Source organism: Takifugu rubripes, chromosome 22 (assembly GCF_901000725.2).
Source record: "Takifugu rubripes chromosome 22, fTakRub1.2, whole genome shotgun sequence".
Taxonomy (NCBI): domain Eukaryota; kingdom Metazoa; phylum Chordata; class Actinopteri; order Tetraodontiformes; family Tetraodontidae; genus Takifugu; species Takifugu rubripes.
Genome location: NC_042306.1, coordinates 10,497,177 through 10,517,207, shown reverse-complemented (window position 1 = coordinate 10,517,207; position 20,031 = coordinate 10,497,177). Strand labels below are relative to the sequence as shown.

The 20,031-nt window shown below is 42.0% G+C and overlaps 1 protein-coding gene across 4 annotated transcripts; it reads right to left on the bottom strand.

Annotated features, from left to right (window-relative positions):
* Nucleotides 1-1,934: 1,934 nt before the first annotated feature.
* LOC101079401 (transcription factor E2-alpha-like) lies at nt 1,935-18,352 on the bottom strand. 4 transcript variants are annotated; one of them, XM_029831342.1, is made up of 21 exons: nt 18,089-18,350; nt 17,798-17,978; nt 15,316-15,412; nt 14,834-14,903; nt 12,468-12,541; nt 11,823-11,898; nt 11,245-11,285; nt 11,016-11,145; nt 10,614-10,663; nt 9,434-9,533; nt 9,032-9,168; nt 8,764-8,914; nt 8,625-8,671; nt 8,438-8,516; nt 7,492-7,568; nt 7,203-7,376; nt 6,959-7,058; nt 6,723-6,852; nt 5,991-6,232; nt 4,177-4,308; nt 1,935-4,100 (listed from the first exon to the last, which is right to left on the bottom strand). In XM_029831342.1, the coding sequence occupies exons 3-20, from the start codon at nt 15,367-15,369 to the stop codon at nt 4,184-4,186; spliced, it is 1,857 nt and encodes a 618-aa protein (XP_029687202.1). In that variant the 5' UTR covers nt 15,370-15,412; nt 17,798-17,978; nt 18,089-18,350; the 3' UTR covers nt 1,935-4,100; nt 4,177-4,183. The 4 variants fall into 4 exon arrangements, with proteins under 4 accessions (XP_029687202.1, XP_029687203.1, XP_011614775.1 ...); XM_029831343.1 differs by having other exon boundaries at nt 17,798-17,839; XM_011616473.2 differs by lacking the exon at nt 5,991-6,232 and adding an exon at nt 4,611-4,846 and having other exon boundaries at nt 17,798-18,352.
* Between the last annotated feature and the right edge of the window lie 1,679 nt (nt 18,353-20,031).

Genomic DNA, 20,031 nt, shown 5'->3' with positions numbered 1-20,031 from the left:
ATTCAAAAGTGTTGGAACCAATCTTTAAGCTGAGGAGAGTGAAGTTTTTATATTTAAGTGTGTGAAATGCAGCAGGAAAACACAGTTTTTGAAAAGCTTTCATGAATTAAATTGATCTCACTGATGTCAAGCTTAATGTTATTTTAAGACTAAACTAAAAAATTAAATTTTACATGCATGATACACTGAAACATTTGTTGCAAAAGCAAAAACACATTATGGAATTGCTGCTGGAACGGTCAAATACCAAGAACATTATGAAATCATTACATATACCTAAACAGACTGAACAAAGTTCTGCTTTTCTAGTCATTTCTTTGCTAGAGTCAAATAAACGACAAGCACGAGGACACCATCAACACATACAAGATACTTTTTTGGCAGAATAGACAGCAGAATCGGGACATTTAGTGCTGCTGCACCTCTTGGTGACCCTTCAGACTAACCTGGGTGCCACTACTCATCCTTCTTGAATTTTTTATTTATGTAGGGGACATAATCTAGAAACAACTGCCAGTCTGTGAAGTGGACCAGAGCGACCCCTCCAACAGTCCCCCATACGGCCAGAGTGGGGATCCTGTACAGCAGAAAAGAAATAATTATCATTAGACACCTTTATTGTTCTTCAATGTAATGTGAATCATTTATTAGAGACCTCAGGGAATGTGTGATTTTTCTAATGTGTTAGTAGCTGGAAAATGACACTAAACTGAACAAGACTTAATGAATACAATTGTTCCGAGCGCCGACAGGAACACTGGTTAAAAGCACCTATGTTGTCTAATTAATAGAATATTAATTTGCTGTATTTACAGCCAGACACATAAATAGTTTTTTCGTCCCCGTGTAATAGGGAGAAAATCGCATATTTCATGAGCCGCTTTTTATTGCTTGGAATCATATTCAATACCATTCAGCCCGCATTTAATAACTTACAACTTTAATTAACTTGAATGACAGAATTTTAAAAGAATAAGGCTCTCTTTTGGTTTTCAATGATACAGCGATGACCTCGGCTAGGCTAATAGCTATTTCTAGCAAAGGACACAAAACTCAAGATAAAAATTCTTGTTTTTATTTTTTTTTAAATTCTGCTTTACAGGGATGTGATATCAAAATAAACTTACCATGATTTGGCAATGGCCGTATACTTCTGACCGACTAACTTTGTAATCATTTTTGATAGAATAAATCTTCCCCACCCGGACGTGCGTGTGTTAACGACGAAGAACTTCCGGTTTAGTGTTTGTAGTACTTCCGGTTGGTCTGACGCGCTCTTCTAGCATACTTAATAATACTAATTGTAACGACACGAGGACGCGAAGAAAGCTATTTTGTTGTTAAAGATTATAGATGAAGTTGGTAATAAGATGACTTGACCATAGGGTCACAATTCATTTCAAAGATTCATATTACAACAGACAGTCTAGCAGTTCAGGCGGCACGATGGTGCAGGGGTAGCACCGCCGCTGCACAGTGCTAGGAAGGTTCTTAAGGCACAACCTCAGGGAGTTCGAACTCCTCCAGGTAGTTCGAAATCCTGAGAGTTTCCCCCCAAGAACACCCCCAGACTTTTTCTGTGTGGAGTTTGTTTCTTTCTCCGGCTCCCACTCGGGCTCGAGACTTAATTTAGGGGGGTGGGATATGTATTGTTTTTATTGATGTATTGTTTTAAATTGACATTGATCAGAATGGTTGTTGGTGATGGCCCTGCCATGAGCTGACGACTTGTCCAGGCCGTCGGTCGGAGCAGACTCCTGCTCCTATGCAATTCGGGGTAGGTAGACGCTTCCTGGAGACCCCGCCGTCGGCTACAGGGGTAGATAATGGATGGGCGGATACTGCCCCCTGGTGGACGATGACTGTTTTCCCCCCCAGGGGTCTCAAAATCTCTAAATGAGAAAATTGAAAAGAAAACACTGACGAAGGCGAGCTTGTTATTAAAATTGTCACATTTATTGCTACATTACTGTTATATACACAACAGTTCTCATTATCTACTTTATATATAAAAATAGGAAACAGGAGGCACTTTGAGGACATAGCCAACATAGATGATGTCCTCAAACACGACTGAAGACTGAAAGAATTCCATCAGGTTACCTGTTGCAGAGCGCAGGATGGTTCTGCTGACTACAAATATCAGATGCATGTGTTGATACTTGGCTATTACAAATATATCTAGAAATAAAAGTCTTTCATAGAAACTTTCCGCAGTCTGATATGTGAAATAAGCAGTCTTGGGTTTGTCCACTGAGAAACATCTGTGACAAAATGAAGGAAATACTGTCTTATAATTTCACCATCAGCTCACAACGATAAAGCTGACTGTGACCATCACATGTACGTAAATATCGATGCACATGCCTGTAAAAGACAAATATTTAGCAAAATCAGCCTGCGATGGAGGAGTAAGTACGTTTAACATCTAAGTTGTACATCAGGTGGTTACAAGAAATAATACAGACACCACGGTGGTGGCCAGTGTTGATGGGTCTAGCTTTTCATCTAAATGCTGTCAGATTTTACTGTAGCATGTTTCTGTACACCTGTACGGTAAAGAAAGAAGTACAACCTAAAACTCCTGAACTCCACTGACAAATTATTCAGGCACTGGTGAGTAACCATTATCAAAGCCCCTATAACTGGGAACCTGACCGAGGCCACCCTTGATGAACTCTAATGGTGTTTCATGTCGCCATGAAACAGCTGATTCTGTTGCAGATGATGGAGAGAGCGGATGCAGCAAATACAAGAACCTTCCAATCACGACTGGTTTGACAGAGAGCAAAAAAAACCCAAAACCCTGAAGTTAGAGTCCGATCAGGTTGTCATTTCTAACGTTTCTAAGCTCCTGGCACAAAAAAACAACATCTCACTTTGTTCCTGAAATCTAAATCGAGCCATCTTACATTGAAACAATTTAAACAAGAAAAAACAAAACAAAAGAGCATTCCAGACGATAAAAACTCAAAAACTATCTTACATCGTAAAAAAGGAGAAATCCATTCTACAAAAGGAAGATCTTCAGAACAAGCTTTGCAAATTGTTCAAAAGAAGAAAACAACAAACAAAAAACACCTAAATGCTCGATAAAGAGCAAAGACAGATGTCCAACAATGGCAATTAAGTAAATCCTCAATAAGATAACAGTAACACTCATGATCCCTTTCTAACTGTAAATTCATTTCAGTTACCAGATACTTTGTATTAAGTGAGTTTAATGTGCTGGAACAGCATTTTTATGCCTGATTTGACAGGAAAAATGGCTGAGTGATGACAGGAGGGGGCACCGGTGCAGGTGAAGCCTCTGTCCCGGAGTCCGACAACACCCAGGTTTATTCAAGCGTTGATCCTGGGGTTCGTCTTGAGTTTGTACAGCATGTAAAGACATAAAACACGGGGATGCACCGATAAAAACAAAATCGTCCCACCAGTTGGGAGACACACAGTGGCACTTTGCAGTCCAACAAGAAAGTCAAAGAAAAGCGGACAGCCGGACGGCCCCGGCCTATCAAACCAAGCAGAGCAGTCAGCGGCTGAATGTGCCAGAACCTGTGTGTCCTCAGCGTCAGGCCAGAGGACGTGGACACTTTGTTATATCCTAATCAAACACTGAAAACAAAGCCTCTTTTAGGCAGTTTTGTTCAATCACAAGAATAAAACCTCTTTACTTTTAAAGAATATAAGACTTGCTTTTCTGATGGGAATGCCAGTTAACGATCCAACAATACAAATCCTAACCCTGCTCGCACGAGCAATTGATCCATAAGTTTCATTTGATCCAAACAAGTTTTGCTCCCAACATTTAAAGCAATTTTTTTTTTTTCCAAATGTCTTACAAAAACACGATCAGACGAATGACCTTGTGTCAGATTCTCACTGACTGGCGTTCTCAGTTCAAAGTCATGTCAAATTAATAAATGGTTCATCTCTGTGCTTGTCACTCTTGTGTGCATCAGGAGGAATGTGGCCTGCAGCCTCGTCAGTGATAGTGTGTTTGTGTGTTTGGGTAGGTGTGTGTTCACGAACACACACTGAGATGCATGACAATGAGAGAATAAGGCCACGTGTTCAGGGGGCTGTACAATCAACAGGAGCTGCAAGACAAGAGAAAAGAAAATCATCAGTCTCTACACCAAACGAGCTAAAGACTTTGTTAAGCAGCAGGCAGACCTGAGCATCACATATGTCCTTCTCCTCCCAGACCATGATGACCCCCTCCCAGATGCATCTGGGGGTCCAGCCCTGAAACTTTTTCCTCCTCTCGTCTCTTGAGGCAGGCGGCCTTTGGATTCAGGTTACGCTCTTTGACAAACAAACACAGTTACTATTAATTAAGAGCTGCAGAAAGACGTGAGATTAGTGCAACGTAGAAACGATCAGTGGTCGACAGGGTGAAGGAAGAAAGGAAGACGGGAATGAAAAGTTGGATGAGAATTGAACAAATGTGGCAGTAGAGTGGGGGTTCACTTCCTCAGATGCTCTCCCTTTCATCTCATTTCTTCATTTTCCTGAGATTTACAGGCATAAAGAAAGAAAAGCCACACTGGGGGTGACGCAGTGGGACACATCTGGTTGTCCGTGGGGATCAGACCTTTCTGACCTACCTCGCACCTGCTTCTCCAGGCCCAGTATGACCTGGACAGCCTGCTGCAGGATGACAAGCTTGGTCTGAGCCTTGTCGCTCTGCAGGTGGACCTGACACATCCTGCCCAGTTCTCTGAAAGCTTCGTTGATGTCGCGCACGCGAATCCTCTCCCTAGCGTTGTTAGCTAGCCGCCGCTCACGCTCCCTCTGCTCCTTCTCCTCAGCCGTGAGGTTCTCGTCGGTCACCTGGATGATGCTGCAGCCAGGAGGAGAGGTCGGCAGGAGGGGTTGGTTAATAAACCCAGAACGCAACCCTTGCATGGGGGTGTTCTTTTGTCTGAAGCTGAAGCTGGACTAGTTTAAAATTTGGTGTTTACGAGTGTTACTCGTCAGTGCCCTTAATGATATTCTGTATTTATTCCTTAACGTATACTGTCAAGTACAAGTGCTCAATCCAGGGAAAGTGCTGAAGATTCCAGTGGAGTGGTCCATGTGCAGGAGAGAGAGCGGGCGGAATCATGAAGAATCATAAATAAATAGATATATCCTTAAACCTGCTGCTCCTACAACAAAACCATTGATCCTCTAGGAAGTCACTGAGGTCCAGGAATGGAAGTTGTAGAGGATATGACCACTGTCCAGCAGAAAGACAGAAGTAATGAGAAGGGAGAAAGAGGAAGCGACCCCCTCTGCCAACACAGACACAGCCAAAGTGGGGAAAAAAAGGACTGAGGGGGTGTTGTTAAATACATCTGCAGGAGATGTATTTGTCTCAACGTGAGGAAGAAGCGGTCTCTGTTGTCATCTGAAAAGAAAATGATAGGGCGCTGCGGTGGACAGACAGGTGACTGCATGGAAACAGGCTGGCAACGTTAAAAGGTTAATGTTTACAGGCTAAGACAGACAGCACAGACACGCGGCAGTAACGGGTTAATAACAGCAAACAGTTCTGCTGACGCTGAAGGCAGAAAGAAACATGGAAGCTGTTGTATTAAAAATGAACCATTAAAATAAAAGAAAACAAAAACATGTCAGCATAAGCCATGAGAGAGATAGGCTGTTCATCCAGTCAGAGAGAGGCAGAGAAAAGTCGACTGTACAACACATACTGCATGGGACATGTGTGTATGTGTTGTTAGAAGAAAAACACAAGGTGAACAGCAGAGGGAGCACATGAAAAGGTACACAGCTTCATTTCCCTCTTCTTTGTACCCACTTTTCAAAAAAATTATTCACTTATTAATGATTGTGTAGAGAGTGATGATATATGTAAGTTAATCCAAATTGGTGCTGAACTGTTAGCAAGACATGTCAAGAAGCCAAGAAATGAAGCTGTGTGGGAGTTGCGGCTTATAAAGAAGCTCCTCCTCTTCCTTCTTCCTCTCTGGACACCCACTGACCTCGAACTTGCTGCTCCAGGTTGAGTATAACGTTAACGGCCTGTTGCAGTACGCCCAATTTGGTCTGTGGTTTCTCAGCGCTCAGATGGAGCTGACACATGCGGCCCAGCTCCTTAAAAGCCTCATTGATGTCCCGAACGCGAAGCCGCTCGCGGGTGTTGTTTGCCAACCTCCGCTCTTTCTCCCGCTCAGCCTTAACCTCCACTGGCAGATCTTCATCATCATCATCATCACCTTGGAGACTAGTTATGAGCCAATGGTAGATGAGGAGGGAAGCAGACATGGGTACAGTTCATTGAAAATTACTTGGCAAAGGTGATGTGAAATTACCAAATGTAAGACAGGCATTGAAAAATTTGTACCAAATTATGAGAGGATGTTAAAGTTAAAACTAAACATTCCGCTTTCTTCTGAGCAGCAGATTATGTTAATTGAACATAAAACAATTTCAACCTTTTTTTAATAGAAAAGGCTTTCAGTAAAAAAAGTAATAGACTGAGTAACTTTTATGGAGCTTAGTTAGAAGAATGTCAAAGAAATTCCATAAATGAAGTTCTAAACAGAAAGTTTATTGTAACCCACGGCTGGTGTAGGAGGCTGCAGGGCTGACTGGCACCATATTCTCACTTCCTGTATTTAGTTTAATCATAACGTTAACGTGAACACTAATATGTGTCTCTAAAATGAAACAAAAGCACAATTGCCACAGTACAACACAAATGTTTTAGACACCTTGTTCTAAGATGGCTGTTCACGTCTCTTGTCTCGTCCTCTGACTTATCAGCGACAGAACGGTTCTCATCGTCCTCCTTGTCCTCTCGTTTGACGTCACCACCTGAGCGGTTTATGCTTCCAGACAGACCTGCACAGAGAGTTCGGGAGCATAACGGCAAAACTATTAATTGAATGTAAATGTAGAAATATAACCTCACTTATTGACATGAGTGTAAAGCAACATTGAGGCTCACCAGAAGGTTGTGAGCCTGACTGGACAGATGCTGGGCCATGATGACCGTGCATGAGTCCTCCACCAGAGGGCAGACCAGAGTCTTCAGGGTGATTGGTTATCTGTAGAACAATAGATATCAAAGAATTACTTTATTAGTTAATTATGGTTTGGCTTTTGCAGCTGTAAATGATTAATACACCAAACACAAACTAGTTACATTAAATTCTTGTTTAAAATTTAATCTGTGTGTTGATATGTTTTACCAGTCCTAGAAGGCGACTGGCCAGTCCAGGGGCAGCGCTGTTAAAGCCTGGATGTAAACCCATGCTAGATGACAGCAGACTGTGCATTTCAGCCAGACTTGATCCTCCTTGTCCGCTGGCATGTCGCTGAAGAACATTGATGGCTTCGTCCAGGTGGTCCTCCAGTTTACTAGCCTGCAGAAAATAGAGAATATGTAATAATTTCGAGAGGAGCAGCATCTGAAAGACTGTTGGCAATCATCTCCTTCATTGCATTCAGGCAAGACATAAATTAGATGAGCTGACTCACCATGGACTGGATTCCACTCTCAAAGTTGGGGGAAGGTGTGGTCTGGCCAGAGGACCGAGTCCACTGGGAGGCAGAGCCTAAAAAAGATCAAAGGGTAAGAACTGAGAATACTCTCAGTAGGTGCTACAGACATGTTAACACCAAGAAAAGGGCCCAGTTAGAGTTATGTTACATTTCATTTTAAGCTGACCTTCAACCTTAACAGGAAGCCATGATGGATCGAGTTGGAATATGCTTGACATCTCATACTGTCTCAGTACTAGTATTAAAATGACGTGAAACTGTGTGCTCATTCCTCCCTTTGCATAAACTACCGGCAGTATTTCCTGAGTTCTACGTAATTGTGTGAACAGAAAAATGGGGGAAGTGAGTACACCTCTCTTTTGCATACTGCATTTTCCCTTCCTCTCTCGAATTTGTATCAACTCTGGCACCAGTGACAATGTTCCAGAGAGATGCTATGCTATGTATTTTTCAATGCCAGCAGTGGCATTTTGGTATCATTACAATATCATATTTCCAGGAAATGATTAGAATGGTCTGACAAAATCATAATAACGAAATACAACATCTATAGATTATGTGGAAAAGGGGCCTTTTCAAATACAAGTTTATGGATTCTGAGAAAGTCTGCAACCACAGCTGAACTAAGGCTAGCCAAGCCTGTATAAAAGACCATTAAGCCCCACATCTGTGCTTTATTACTTATTCAGAATTGTATAATAATAATCATAATAAACATCAGTATACAGTCAATGCTAGTGACAACTCAATTTATCCTTGAAAGGAAAATTAAAATCACATGAAATATAAATAAAGGGAGCAACAATGCTTTACTTTCATTTTCCCCCAACAGATGGAGCTACACCAACGTAGAGAATCGGTCTTTTCAGTTTTGATCACCAAACAGGATGTCTTATGGAAAATTAAAAGTTAAAGATCTTACCTGAAACAGCCTGTGGGGAGTCAGCAGGTGTAGCAGGAGATGGAGGGAAGGTGTTACCAGTTGGGTCTGAGGGATATATCTGTCCAAAAATGTTTGTGTTTAGAATTTATTCATATTTTCAGGGTGCAAGACAATCTCATAAGGAGCCTGTGTGGTATTTACAGTCTTATATTCAATTGTTACTTACAGATGCAAGGGCCTTTCCAATCTCATCTCCTGAACTTCCACGATTAGCTTTTGGAAATTAAAAAAACAACATTTTATTTATACATCTACATGTACTGCACAAAAGCACAAAGAAAACATGGCACAATTAAAAAATGTACCCATAATGGTGTCTGTGCCAGAGACAGGGGGTGTGTGGCTGGGGACTCCAAAACTGTTGGAGCCAGAGTGGAGGCCAGCAGGGTGAGCTCCGTTCACTTCACTGCCCTGCAAGGGGTAGTTTTGAGGTGAAAGAGGCAGCGGCTGTGGTTTCTTAAAGCAAAGGAAAAACAATTATTCATTCATGACTGATAAATAACATGATAAAAAAAAGCCCTTAAGCTATCCTTAGGTCTAAATATACATCCAAAGTGTGAAGGCATAGCTCACCAGTCTGTCTTGTGGATTGAGGGCAGTGAAGGGACCATGCTGACTCAAATGGGGGGGGTTTCCCACCATTGCAGAATAACCCTGCTGGACCATCGACCTAGCAGTGCCCCATGGATGGGAGGGTGGGTGGAGGCCTTCTGTTTGTGTGTATGTGTGTGTGAGATGAAGAGATAATGTGAAGTCAATAAAGGCCACATATGAGCCATGTCACATTACTGTGATGACTTCATTCAGCTGTAATTCCCTGCATCCAGGCGCCACCGGCACGTCTATCCAGAAAGATAGTTTGGTGACCCAAATAGCTTAATAGCCATAATGCCAATGAGATAATGCTTCAGGATCTCTAAGAGTGCCATGGTCAGATAAGTCTTTCAATTGCAAACCTTGTTGTGACTCACTGACCTTGCATGTAGAAAGGTGGTGGGTACACATTTCCTGTCTTTGGGGCTGGGTAGCCGACACTGTCCCTGTTAAAATCCTCTCCTGAGACTGGTGCATACACCTACAGAAAAAAACAGGTAAAATTAGATTAACTCTGTGTTTATAAACATACTGCAGTACATAAATATGTTTATTGTTTAGCAGGAATTTAATTTCAAGCCCCAGCCTCACTGATGAACTCAAAGGTGCAACATTCCGGCAGACTAGAGTGCTGCGTAATATGCAGTTTGAGAACATTCAGTGATTTTATTGGGGTTTTAGCTATTACCTCAGAAAGACATTTAGAAATTGTTAACAGAAATGCACTGAAAATAGTTCCTATGTGCGTAATTTTTTATTATTTACCACAGCAAGATGTGGCCCCATAGTGGGATGTGCACTTTTATTTGATGGCCATTAAAAAAAAACAACAAGCTGAGAGCCATCATATCATGTTCATTTAAGATCATTTCTCTTACAGACTGAGCAATTCAATGTATCTGCAAAACTCAAAACCAAATGAACTGAAGTTTTCTTCTGTAATTTGATTAAGCGGAGAAAAAAAAGAGAGAAAAAGAAGGGAGAGGAAAAGAGGGAAGGGAGAGATGCACTACTAATTACTGAACCATCTGCCAAATCCTGGAGGGTGGCCAACTCCACTGGCAGCTGGGATAGAGGGATGGGGGAGGGAGGACGGGGGCGGGAGGAGGGGGGAAGGCGGGCATGGGGTGGATGTGTGGTTGAGGAGGGGAACAGAAGAGGCGGAAATAGGGTGTCCAGAGAGCAAATGTGGGAGAGAAAGAAATGAGGCACAATAAGAACCCTCAAACTTTGGGATGAATTCCCTGAGAGGATTTGGCAGGCAGGAAGAAATGTGGCCATAAAGTAAAGGGCCTACAAACACAACATGCTATAAATACATGCTGCAAATGAGTGACTGGCTGAATGAGCGGTTTGTTTCTCTTCCTTTCATTTTTTTTGTTTTTTTAAATCAGCGGTGAAGATACGCAGCTGGACTGGTTGGATGTCCCGTAAAGCAGTTCTTCTTCTGCTTTGTGGGCAGGGAAAGGCTTAAAAAGCAAAATGGAATCAGCCTCCGTGGGCTGATTTATGTGTTGAGATACACTTCAGGGCAGCGATATTTCTGGATGCCAACACTCACCGAAGAGGGCAAGCCAGGGGGAACCTTCCGGATCTTTTTTGGCTGTGATTCTGAGAGAAAGAAGACACAATGACATCATGAAACTATGCAAAACAACAAAAAAAAGATCTGACTTATGGCAGAGTGCAACCAAGACTGATGGGACTGATGCCCAGTCTTGTGACCACTCAATAATGTCACATCAAAAAGTATCATAGTTATTTATGTTATTCAGAGACTCTTGACTGAGAACTCGCAGCTATTCCATTTCCATTATGTAAGCCAAATAGGAATTCCTGTGTGCACACCCGGCAGCAGAAATAATGATATACTGAGTTATATCGCTTATAAATAGATTTGTATGCAACCTGTGAGGACTGACTATGTCAACACTATGCTAGAAATGGTCCTTTACAGTCTTACCAATGAGGTCCTGTGGGGGCCTCCTGCGAGGATTGCTTCCCTCATAAGGATAAAACTGGGAGTTGGACTTTAGGCCAGATGGAGAGATGGTGTTGGGACTAGGCATGGGTATTTCACTGGGCAAAAAGCCCTGTCAAAGAATGTCAAAGAAAAGACGTATGAGGTGGGAAAATTACAAATACAAGGGGTGTTCAGAATTTCTCAATATTGTGTTTTCGAAAAGACTTACCTGAGAAGTAAAGGAGGAATAGTGCCCTCGGTCAACCTTTCCTGAAAAGGGAAAGAAGCCAAATAGGTCTTGATTGTGAAAATTAGGCATTAATGTTAATATTCACTCTGCCCATCCTCCATTTCTGTGGCATCCATCTGCCATGTGTGCAGCTACTATGTGATCTTGTGAGATATTTATGGCGGTGGACAGCAAAAACAACAACAAATCGGCCCATTATAAATGTTGAAGGGCAATTGTACCAAGCATGTCCCCTCCAATGACAGTTAAACAGAAATGGGCTATAGGCTAGCCCCGTCCCAGGGGAGAGCCCTGTTTGTGCATGAGTGCCCTTTACATCCCCAACCCCCTCCCAACCTGAACAGACTAACTGCAACACACAAACAAACCCCTCCTCCACAGCCTCCCGGATTACTTGCTGCTACCTAAGCAATAATATAATTTGGCTAACAGAGGTAGACGAGTTTCTACCGAGACTGTTCCATCCAATAATTTTTGTCGTTCATACAAATAAATTCATATAATAAATCTGTCTGTTCTGCCAACTTTTATTAGAAGATCAGTTAAATGACACTTACCAACAATCCCTGGTCCAAACATGGGGGCAGAGGAAATGCCCTCCTGCTCAGTGTAAAGGCCTTCCTCTCCATAACCCTGAGGGACAGCCAGCAGGGAAATAAGTGAATCAAAAAATAAATAAATCCCACTATTAGCACCCCCACCAAACATCAAATCAATTATGGAAGAAGCCCTTGTGTGCTGATGTGAATCAATCAATAAAGTTTATCCAACTTGGCTTCCCATGACACACTAATACCAAGCCTAGGAGGCCTAATGATCCCCAGTTTTAGGATGAAAAAAATATCGGAGACTCCGGTAATTCCAGGTTTACTATGGTGCAACTATACATCCATTACCTTGATTAATTTGCAACCTGAGTGATGAAAATGTGCCGATGTATATGGAAACGCTGGTCTATCCATTCTCACAGTTTACTGAGCGTGTGCAGCAACGCAGACTGCCAACACTGTGAATTTAAACTGACCGCGTGTTCTTCATTTGCATTTTACATTAACTCAATAAAAATGACAAACCTGCAGAATCTGAAGGTTGTAATCCTGCGTAAATGTCTATAAAACGCACGGAACTGTGAAAGCCACAACTGACGCGATTGTACCTACAGAGTTAGATGAACTGTTACAATAGATGAGGATAGATCTTACCCTTCCCTGGTTAAACGATTGACTGTTGGGCTGGCCTTGCCCCCAGGGATTGGAGCCGCTCCGCTCATCTATACCTGCAAGACAAAGAACTGCGTTTTCCTTCATTCTCATCAGAAAAACACATTCTTCCACAACGCTGCAAAAACGAACATTATATAATTAAAGAGCCCCGCTTTAATGTCCACACAAGCTCAGTCTACAGCTCACAGACAGCAGAGTGGCGATGCTGTCTTATAGAATGAATATGAGCTGTAGGTAGTTTGAATAATTAACACTCCCAGTATCATCGTCAACAATTTTCACTCCCTGACTCCCTTACATTTTCCATGGCAACAGTCATTTACTATTCAGGCTGTAAGATTTGGCTCATACAATCACCTAGCTGCCAATGAGAGATCTCTATCTGACACGGCTGACACATGTTACCCAAGGCCAGACCACTACAGCTCTGACACCGCAGCATGTTTGAATGCGGGCGGTTTTAAAGGTTGGCGAAGCAGAAATTTTCACTGTCCCCCTTCCCTCATTCTTCTCTGGAACTGCAACACAACATCTCTTGGGGAACGCTGAAGCTTAATTGTGTGCTAATTTGCATAATTGTGCATATTAATGAACCCGGATCTATGAATATTCATATTTTTGTTTTGTTGTCTAATTAAAAAGCCGAGCGGGGAGGGGGAGGGGACAGAGGCAGACTAGAATCATGTCAGAATCAGCAGAAGAACAGAATGATGGTTCCGCTGCACTGAGGGCTGTGACAACTGTGATCTACACACGAGACGCCGGCAGAAACACAGATAAAAGAGATGCGACGATAGAATCCGTTTGTTTATTTTCCACCCCAACAAAGCACTAGTAGTGCACAGCTCTCAAACACCTTCACAACCGGGAAAGGAAACATCAATGTGAGTCCCATCAGAAACTGGTAGACACCAGTTCACATCTCCTCCCAGCATGCAACACCCCCTTTAACCGAGGCTGGTCTATAATTACACAGGCAAAGATTCTGGGAACAGACTTTCAGCCTGACTCATACGGTGTTCTTGCAGATCCATTGACTGGACTTGTAGATATGTCTCGGTTTTTACAGCACGCAGCCTCGGGTCTTTCTGAGTGGGCCTTTTTTTTGTCTACAGACCTTCTTCCTTCCTTGGCAAAGTGAGTCACACAGACACAAAGGATGAAGTCAGGTCAAATCCCAACAGGCTGTTCGCTGTTAATAAAACAGCAAACACTGTACAACAATGCAGGCTCGGGCGTTTCAACCCGTGAGTCACAGACGACTTTTTTGCACAAAAGTGCACTTAAAACCATAACAAAGACTCTCTTTTGACTTCACGTGGAGACAGTGAAATAACATTCATTTATAATGTGGAAATTTCTTTGTAAAGCCAATGTAGCTGAGTTGTTTTTTGGTTTTTTCAATTTGACACATCTGTGTGAAAATGGAACACTTCATGCAAATTTGAAACTTCTTCCCTTCTGCATTTCAGCTCATACTAAACCTGAAAAATATATTTAGGATTCTCAGTTTCACAAGACCAAAAAATGAAAGTACACTTATTATGAATTGAGCCGAGTAGTGAAAGGGCCTGAAAAGACACACGGTGTAATGCTACAGTGGGTATATGTAATCATGAGTGGGAGGAAATGAATAGCATGGATATAACATGAAGCTGTAGTTTTTCCTATTTGCACAGTGTAATAACTCATAATCACATCCAAGGAAATTTGCTATTATACAAGCTATCTGCCATCCAATCACATGCTCGGTACTTCCCCTATTGCCTTAAACATGTTGTTACAGAGCAGATATGAGTCTATATCTAAAATTTCAATGGCCACACTTCTTTTAATCATTTTGTATTAGTCATTTAGCAGACATTAAGATCTACTCTTGGTGATAGAGTTTGAGTCATTATAAATTCAAGGTGAAAAGGACAATATCATGGGAAACTACTGAATTGACCAAAATCAACATTCATCTTTTCTAGAAACACACCTCGCCCTGACAACAGAATATGTATGCCCCTCCCAAGGGACTGAAAGAAACAGAGCCCTATACCACACCCAGTTACCCCCTGACCCCCTCTGTGTCTTTCACCAAGCCTCGACATTATTGGACTAATGTAGCAGAGAAAGCACAGAGGACAGACTGCTTATTTTTAACTTTCTTTCTGAAGTACAGGCCAAAACGGTCTTCAATCTTATGACAGTTGTGACAATTTCCTTGCCTACATCATCCAAAAGACTATCAGGTAGTTTAAGTGTCATAACACCACACATTAAGGGATATGTGTGATTATACTGACTTTTGGTTTATTATAAAGAAAAGTAAAATTAAATTAAATTAAAAAAACATTTACCTGAACCTCCAAACTGACTGGCAAGTGTTGTTGGTCGGTTCTTGCCATTTGAAACTGGAAGCTCAAACATCTAAAAATCAGCAGGGGGGAAAAACAGTTTTTATGTTAAATTAGTGAGAAAATGTAATTTATTCTATAGCTTGCAACAACAAAATACAGCACATCTTCCAGCTGTGTGACGGGCTTAACATACAGTCCTGCGACATAAAAGGTTCACCACATAATATAGACATTTTTTTAATCAGGCGACTTCACTTTTCTTAAGTGCTGCCGTACAATCTTGTGTTTTCAATAAAGCATTTCAATAAAACTGTGTTTAAATGAAAACAGGTCATCAATTAGAGTCTCTGATCATTTACAGTATAAAGAGCAGGGCCTGTAATCATCTCCCTCAGCACATCCAAAACAGAAACACGTCTCATCCTTTTAGGAGTATGACATTAAATTACAATATATTCTATCGCTCTCATAAGGGATCTTACCGCAGTGAAATCCAGCAAATCGTTGAGCTCCTTGTCTGTTTCCACTGCAGCCATCCTCTGCTGCTGTTTACACGGCCCTTTCAGTCTCAGTCAGCAACTACAAACAGATGAATAGAATAGTAAAATTAATCAACTGATACATAATGGGTGGGAGGGTAAAAGGTACTAAACGTCATTTGTTGAAACAGCAGTGTCGATGATGACCAGCGCCAACAATAAAACATAACGGCAGCTAATGCAGATGACTGAAAATAATTGCTGCTGACTCATTTTTTAAAAAGAAATGACACAAACGCTTATTTCCTGGCTGATTCAAGCTCCGTGACCTCTGAAATAAAACTTACAATCAAGCTAACGATCTGTAAGAGAAGCCATCACTATTTATGAATGGAATGTGTAGCTGACAAAAGCCTGAACACAGTCTACCCTTGAGAGTTACGTTAGGGAAATATTTGGAGTGTTTTAAGAACGCTGTAACCTCAGATTTGACATGTGTAATATAGATTACATTTTAAAATATTTAAAGATTAAAGTGTAAACTCTAAATCTAGTTAGGCTAGGATATCTGAGCTACTGAGCTAATGTCGGCAAAGCAGACAATGTTATAAACGGTTATACAGTTTTAGAACAACCAACTACTTTTGCCTATAGATGTTTTTTTGTTTTTTTTTAAATTAACGACCTATGACTGCATCCCATACACGTAACAGCGTGAGCCAACAATAAAACAAAGGAACGGTGAAGCTGAGTCACATTCCTGTCTGCAACTGCCTATGAGTAAAGATGGATGTAAATTTTGGCGCAGACTTAAAAATGCACACATTCCATACACAATTGAGGGAATTTAAACTTGTGCATGTGTTTGTTTGTCTGGGTTGATATTGGTGAGCGGTGGGTTGTTAAAATCGGCATCCAGCTGGTAATCTCTACAATGGGAGGAAGAAATGAGGAAAAGTTAAACATTAGCAGACCTCTCTGGCTGGTCCACAGCAGGAAATGAAAAGGAATACATATTGGGAAAAGAACCACAATCACAGCTGCTGTGGTCTGCGTTGTGTAACGTGTAGTTACACATTCCGGGTTATAGTGTCGGTGGTCGGCATGTGGTCACTGGTGATGATGTACAGATACAGTATAGGCTTAATGCACAGGCATGCAAAAATCAGGATTAAGGGGATACTGATAATGGCCGTGCCTGAGCTCCATGCTGAGTTTTTAATTATTCATAATATGCAGAAATCTACAAACAGGATACTGGTTCTTTAGGTGGGCTACCAAGCACATTGTTCAATACAAATGCATTATTGCTCCAAATATTTGGTTCATAAGTCCTGGAAATATTGTGAACCACCTCAATACATTCATAGAGCCAAACGCAACTACAATTCACAAAATGGATAAAACTCGATGATTCAATCAATTAAATAGACATTCCAGCAGGAATAACTGGTGAAAATGCCCCAACACACAAGCCTAAAAATAACACCAGCAAATCTACTTATTGCAGTATCACCGAGTTGAGGTCAAAATGGGGGATGTGTGTTGTGGCCCCTCCTAACAAATGGAACTTGTCTTGAGCACCCCCCAACTTCAGAGGGACCATTTGGCGTCGTTAATAGTTTTACAACCGTAGATACAGCCAAAGAGAACACCAATATTGCTGCAAAGCTCATGTTTTTGGGGGGTCTTTGGTGTGAAACCCCTCAGAATGCTTTAAAGCACCCAAAACCTGTTGCCTGCCTTCACCTCGTCGAGGAGCAGACCGGGACACAAAGACCCGGACCATTAAAGTTTCTATAAATGACTCAAATTAGCCGAATGACAATTTTAAAATATATCTAAGAAGAGATGATCGATTGTGTTTTTAATGCCTTGTAAATAACGACAGAGAGGCTTCGAATTCTGCTGGTTGTGAAGGAGACGGTGCGTTCGGGATGGTAATAATGGTAGCCGGGAAGAGGAAAAAAATACAAATAAACACTTCCAATTAGAATTATGTTTCTTTTTTCTTACTGCGTGGTTTATATTTAACAGTGTCCGACGATAAAATCGCATTACAGCAACGACAATCTGATACGTTTTCAGAGGTTAGCAATAACCGGGAATGGTGGTCTTAGCTAACATTAGACAAATAACATCCGATTGTGTTCGTTTCGTGGCATTAAACCTACGGCTTGTCGTACGTACAAAAAAAACTAAGCAGTAAGAAGACGAGACGTGTAGTATGCGCATTTATTGTGCCGTTATAACCCGCTGAAGTAGACAAAGAAGTATTTTCCATCACATATAAGCTAGTAATACCCAGCAGTTGAGCAGAGCTCGTGCCGGAGACGAAAATCCGCGAGCCCCCTTTCCCAGTGTGGCTCGAGACAACTTGAACGATGCGCTTAAAACTTGATGCTACTCCGCCACCAACGCGTCAGACAACTTCTATTTGATATGCAAATACTCGCAGGGAGCGTGTATTTGTCGGCGTACTTACCTGGGTGGAATTATGTACCATCCAACGGGGAGTAATTGGCGGCTGAAGTAGAAAGAAAAACAAAGTTAGGGATAGAATCCTTCCCCGTGGTCCGGGCTGTGGGCTTGATGAAAATGGAAGAAAGGGAACCGCTCCTCCGCCGCCTCGCCGTTGTCTTCGTCACGAAAGCAAAAAAGCGCTTCTAACACAAAGCATACCTCTCTTACTAACACCGTTGCCTAACGTTAGAGAAAGTCTAACCATTTAATTTTCCAAGTAGACATTTTAGCAGCCTCCACATTGTCGACTTACTCCGAGTATCACTCCGCAACGCAGCCTGAGCCTACAGGAGGATATGGACGTTGAAATATCAATGGTGTCCAGTCCAAAATGAAACGAAGGACGCGAGCACAGTAGGCTCCGCAGTCTTTGTGCTGAAGCGATGAATATCTTCAATAACCAAAATGTCACAGCAATAAACGAGACATAAAACGACCCGTGCCCCGATTCGCGGGGATCTATGTCGCCTAGCGGACGAGGACAGCGGAAAACCCTCCAGTCTGTGGTCGATGCAAGAGGAGATGGAATGATAATATCGGAAGGAGGACCAATTGGATTTCGAGAAAATGAGATTGACAGATAAACCGTCCAACCGGACAGTCTTATTTTGCATAAGGGTTCCCTGCGCCGTAGTTTTGCTGAATGTTGGCGCGCGCCCGTGCTCGCGCGCCCGCGTGCGCGCCCGCGTGATTGTGCGTGTGTGTTTGTCCTTTACCCGTTCAGTTACACCAAGCATGGAGTCTGAAGTTATGTGTTGATTCTACTGTCGTTTCCATCTCGTGAATTCTGCAAATACGCCTTTAAAAAAATAATTATAAATTATAATAATTATAACAAGTGCCACTTCCTTCATTAAAGCTGTCTTGAATAAGAAGGGCCCTGCTGAATAAACAGTGGTTGTTATATAAAGAAATCCTCAGTTAATGGGACTGTTTTCAAAAGAAACCCTGAGATGGTTGAAGAAACAACCTAAATAACATCTGCTGCCTCACCTTCATGAGAAAACTCCACCACTCACCGTGTGGTTCGTAAATGTACAAGCACACACACACTTTGACATAGATTACAAATGAAACTCAAGCACAAACCTGCAAGCTGTCAATGATGGGAGTGATAAACAAATTTGAGCGGTCATATTGCGCTTTTAATCCAAAGCAAAAAAAATAAATCATCACCCAAATGATGGTTTGCATTTTATAATGTAGATGCAGGAGTAAGGCTGCAATAACTCAGCATTCCAGCAACAATTCAGTTGACTGAATCAGCAGCAGTAATAAAGCTGGTAACTGCTGGAGCCCCGACAGTACATTTGCCATTGAAATGATCAAATCATACAGCCAAATGAAAAACATCAAATACTGTTTATTCTGTCGCCTCTTAAAAAGTAGGACAAACAGCAGCAAAGCACAGCAACTCTAGGGTTGTAGAGGAAAACACCACACACACACACACGCACACATGCACGCACGCACGCACGCACACACACACACACACACACACAAGCACATGCCCCCATGCTCACACAGACATGCACATACACACGCACACATCTATATTTAGAGTGAAACACCACTTTCCTAACCCCTCAATGTGCACCCTCCTCTCCACCTAGCTCTTCTTCTAGAAGAGAACCACTTGGTAAATGGGTTACCCCCGTGCAGTCACCCACGCATCAGGTACAGTATGAAAACCTGGGGCATCCTGTTATGACTTTTGGTTTCCTGTTTCCTGTGAAGAATACAGCCCCCTCTGTCACACACAAACACACTCATGAACTCCAACTCTCATCGTACACTTACCCCAGCAGGACCAGGATCAGCCACGAGCGCCATGATCCAAATATTTGAGTTGAGTTGCATGTGCATACGGCTCTGGGTCAAACGCTGAAGAATGTACTTCATGTAAATATAATGATGTTACAGAAATCCCATTTGACACACACTTTCCAGCAAATCCTGCTTATTATATAAGCTGAATCATTAGATAAGTGCAATCACTTGTCCAGCATTTGGACAAACACAGTGCATTATGAAGGGTAAGTCAAAAGGGAGGCAAAATAGTGATTTCCTCCAATTATTTCAAGCATATCATTTGTGATTATTCGTGCCTTTATTTAAAATGAGGGAAGGGGAGGTGCTTTATTGTCAAGGATGAACTATCAGCCCACATTTGACGGGGATTAAAGCATACTCCAT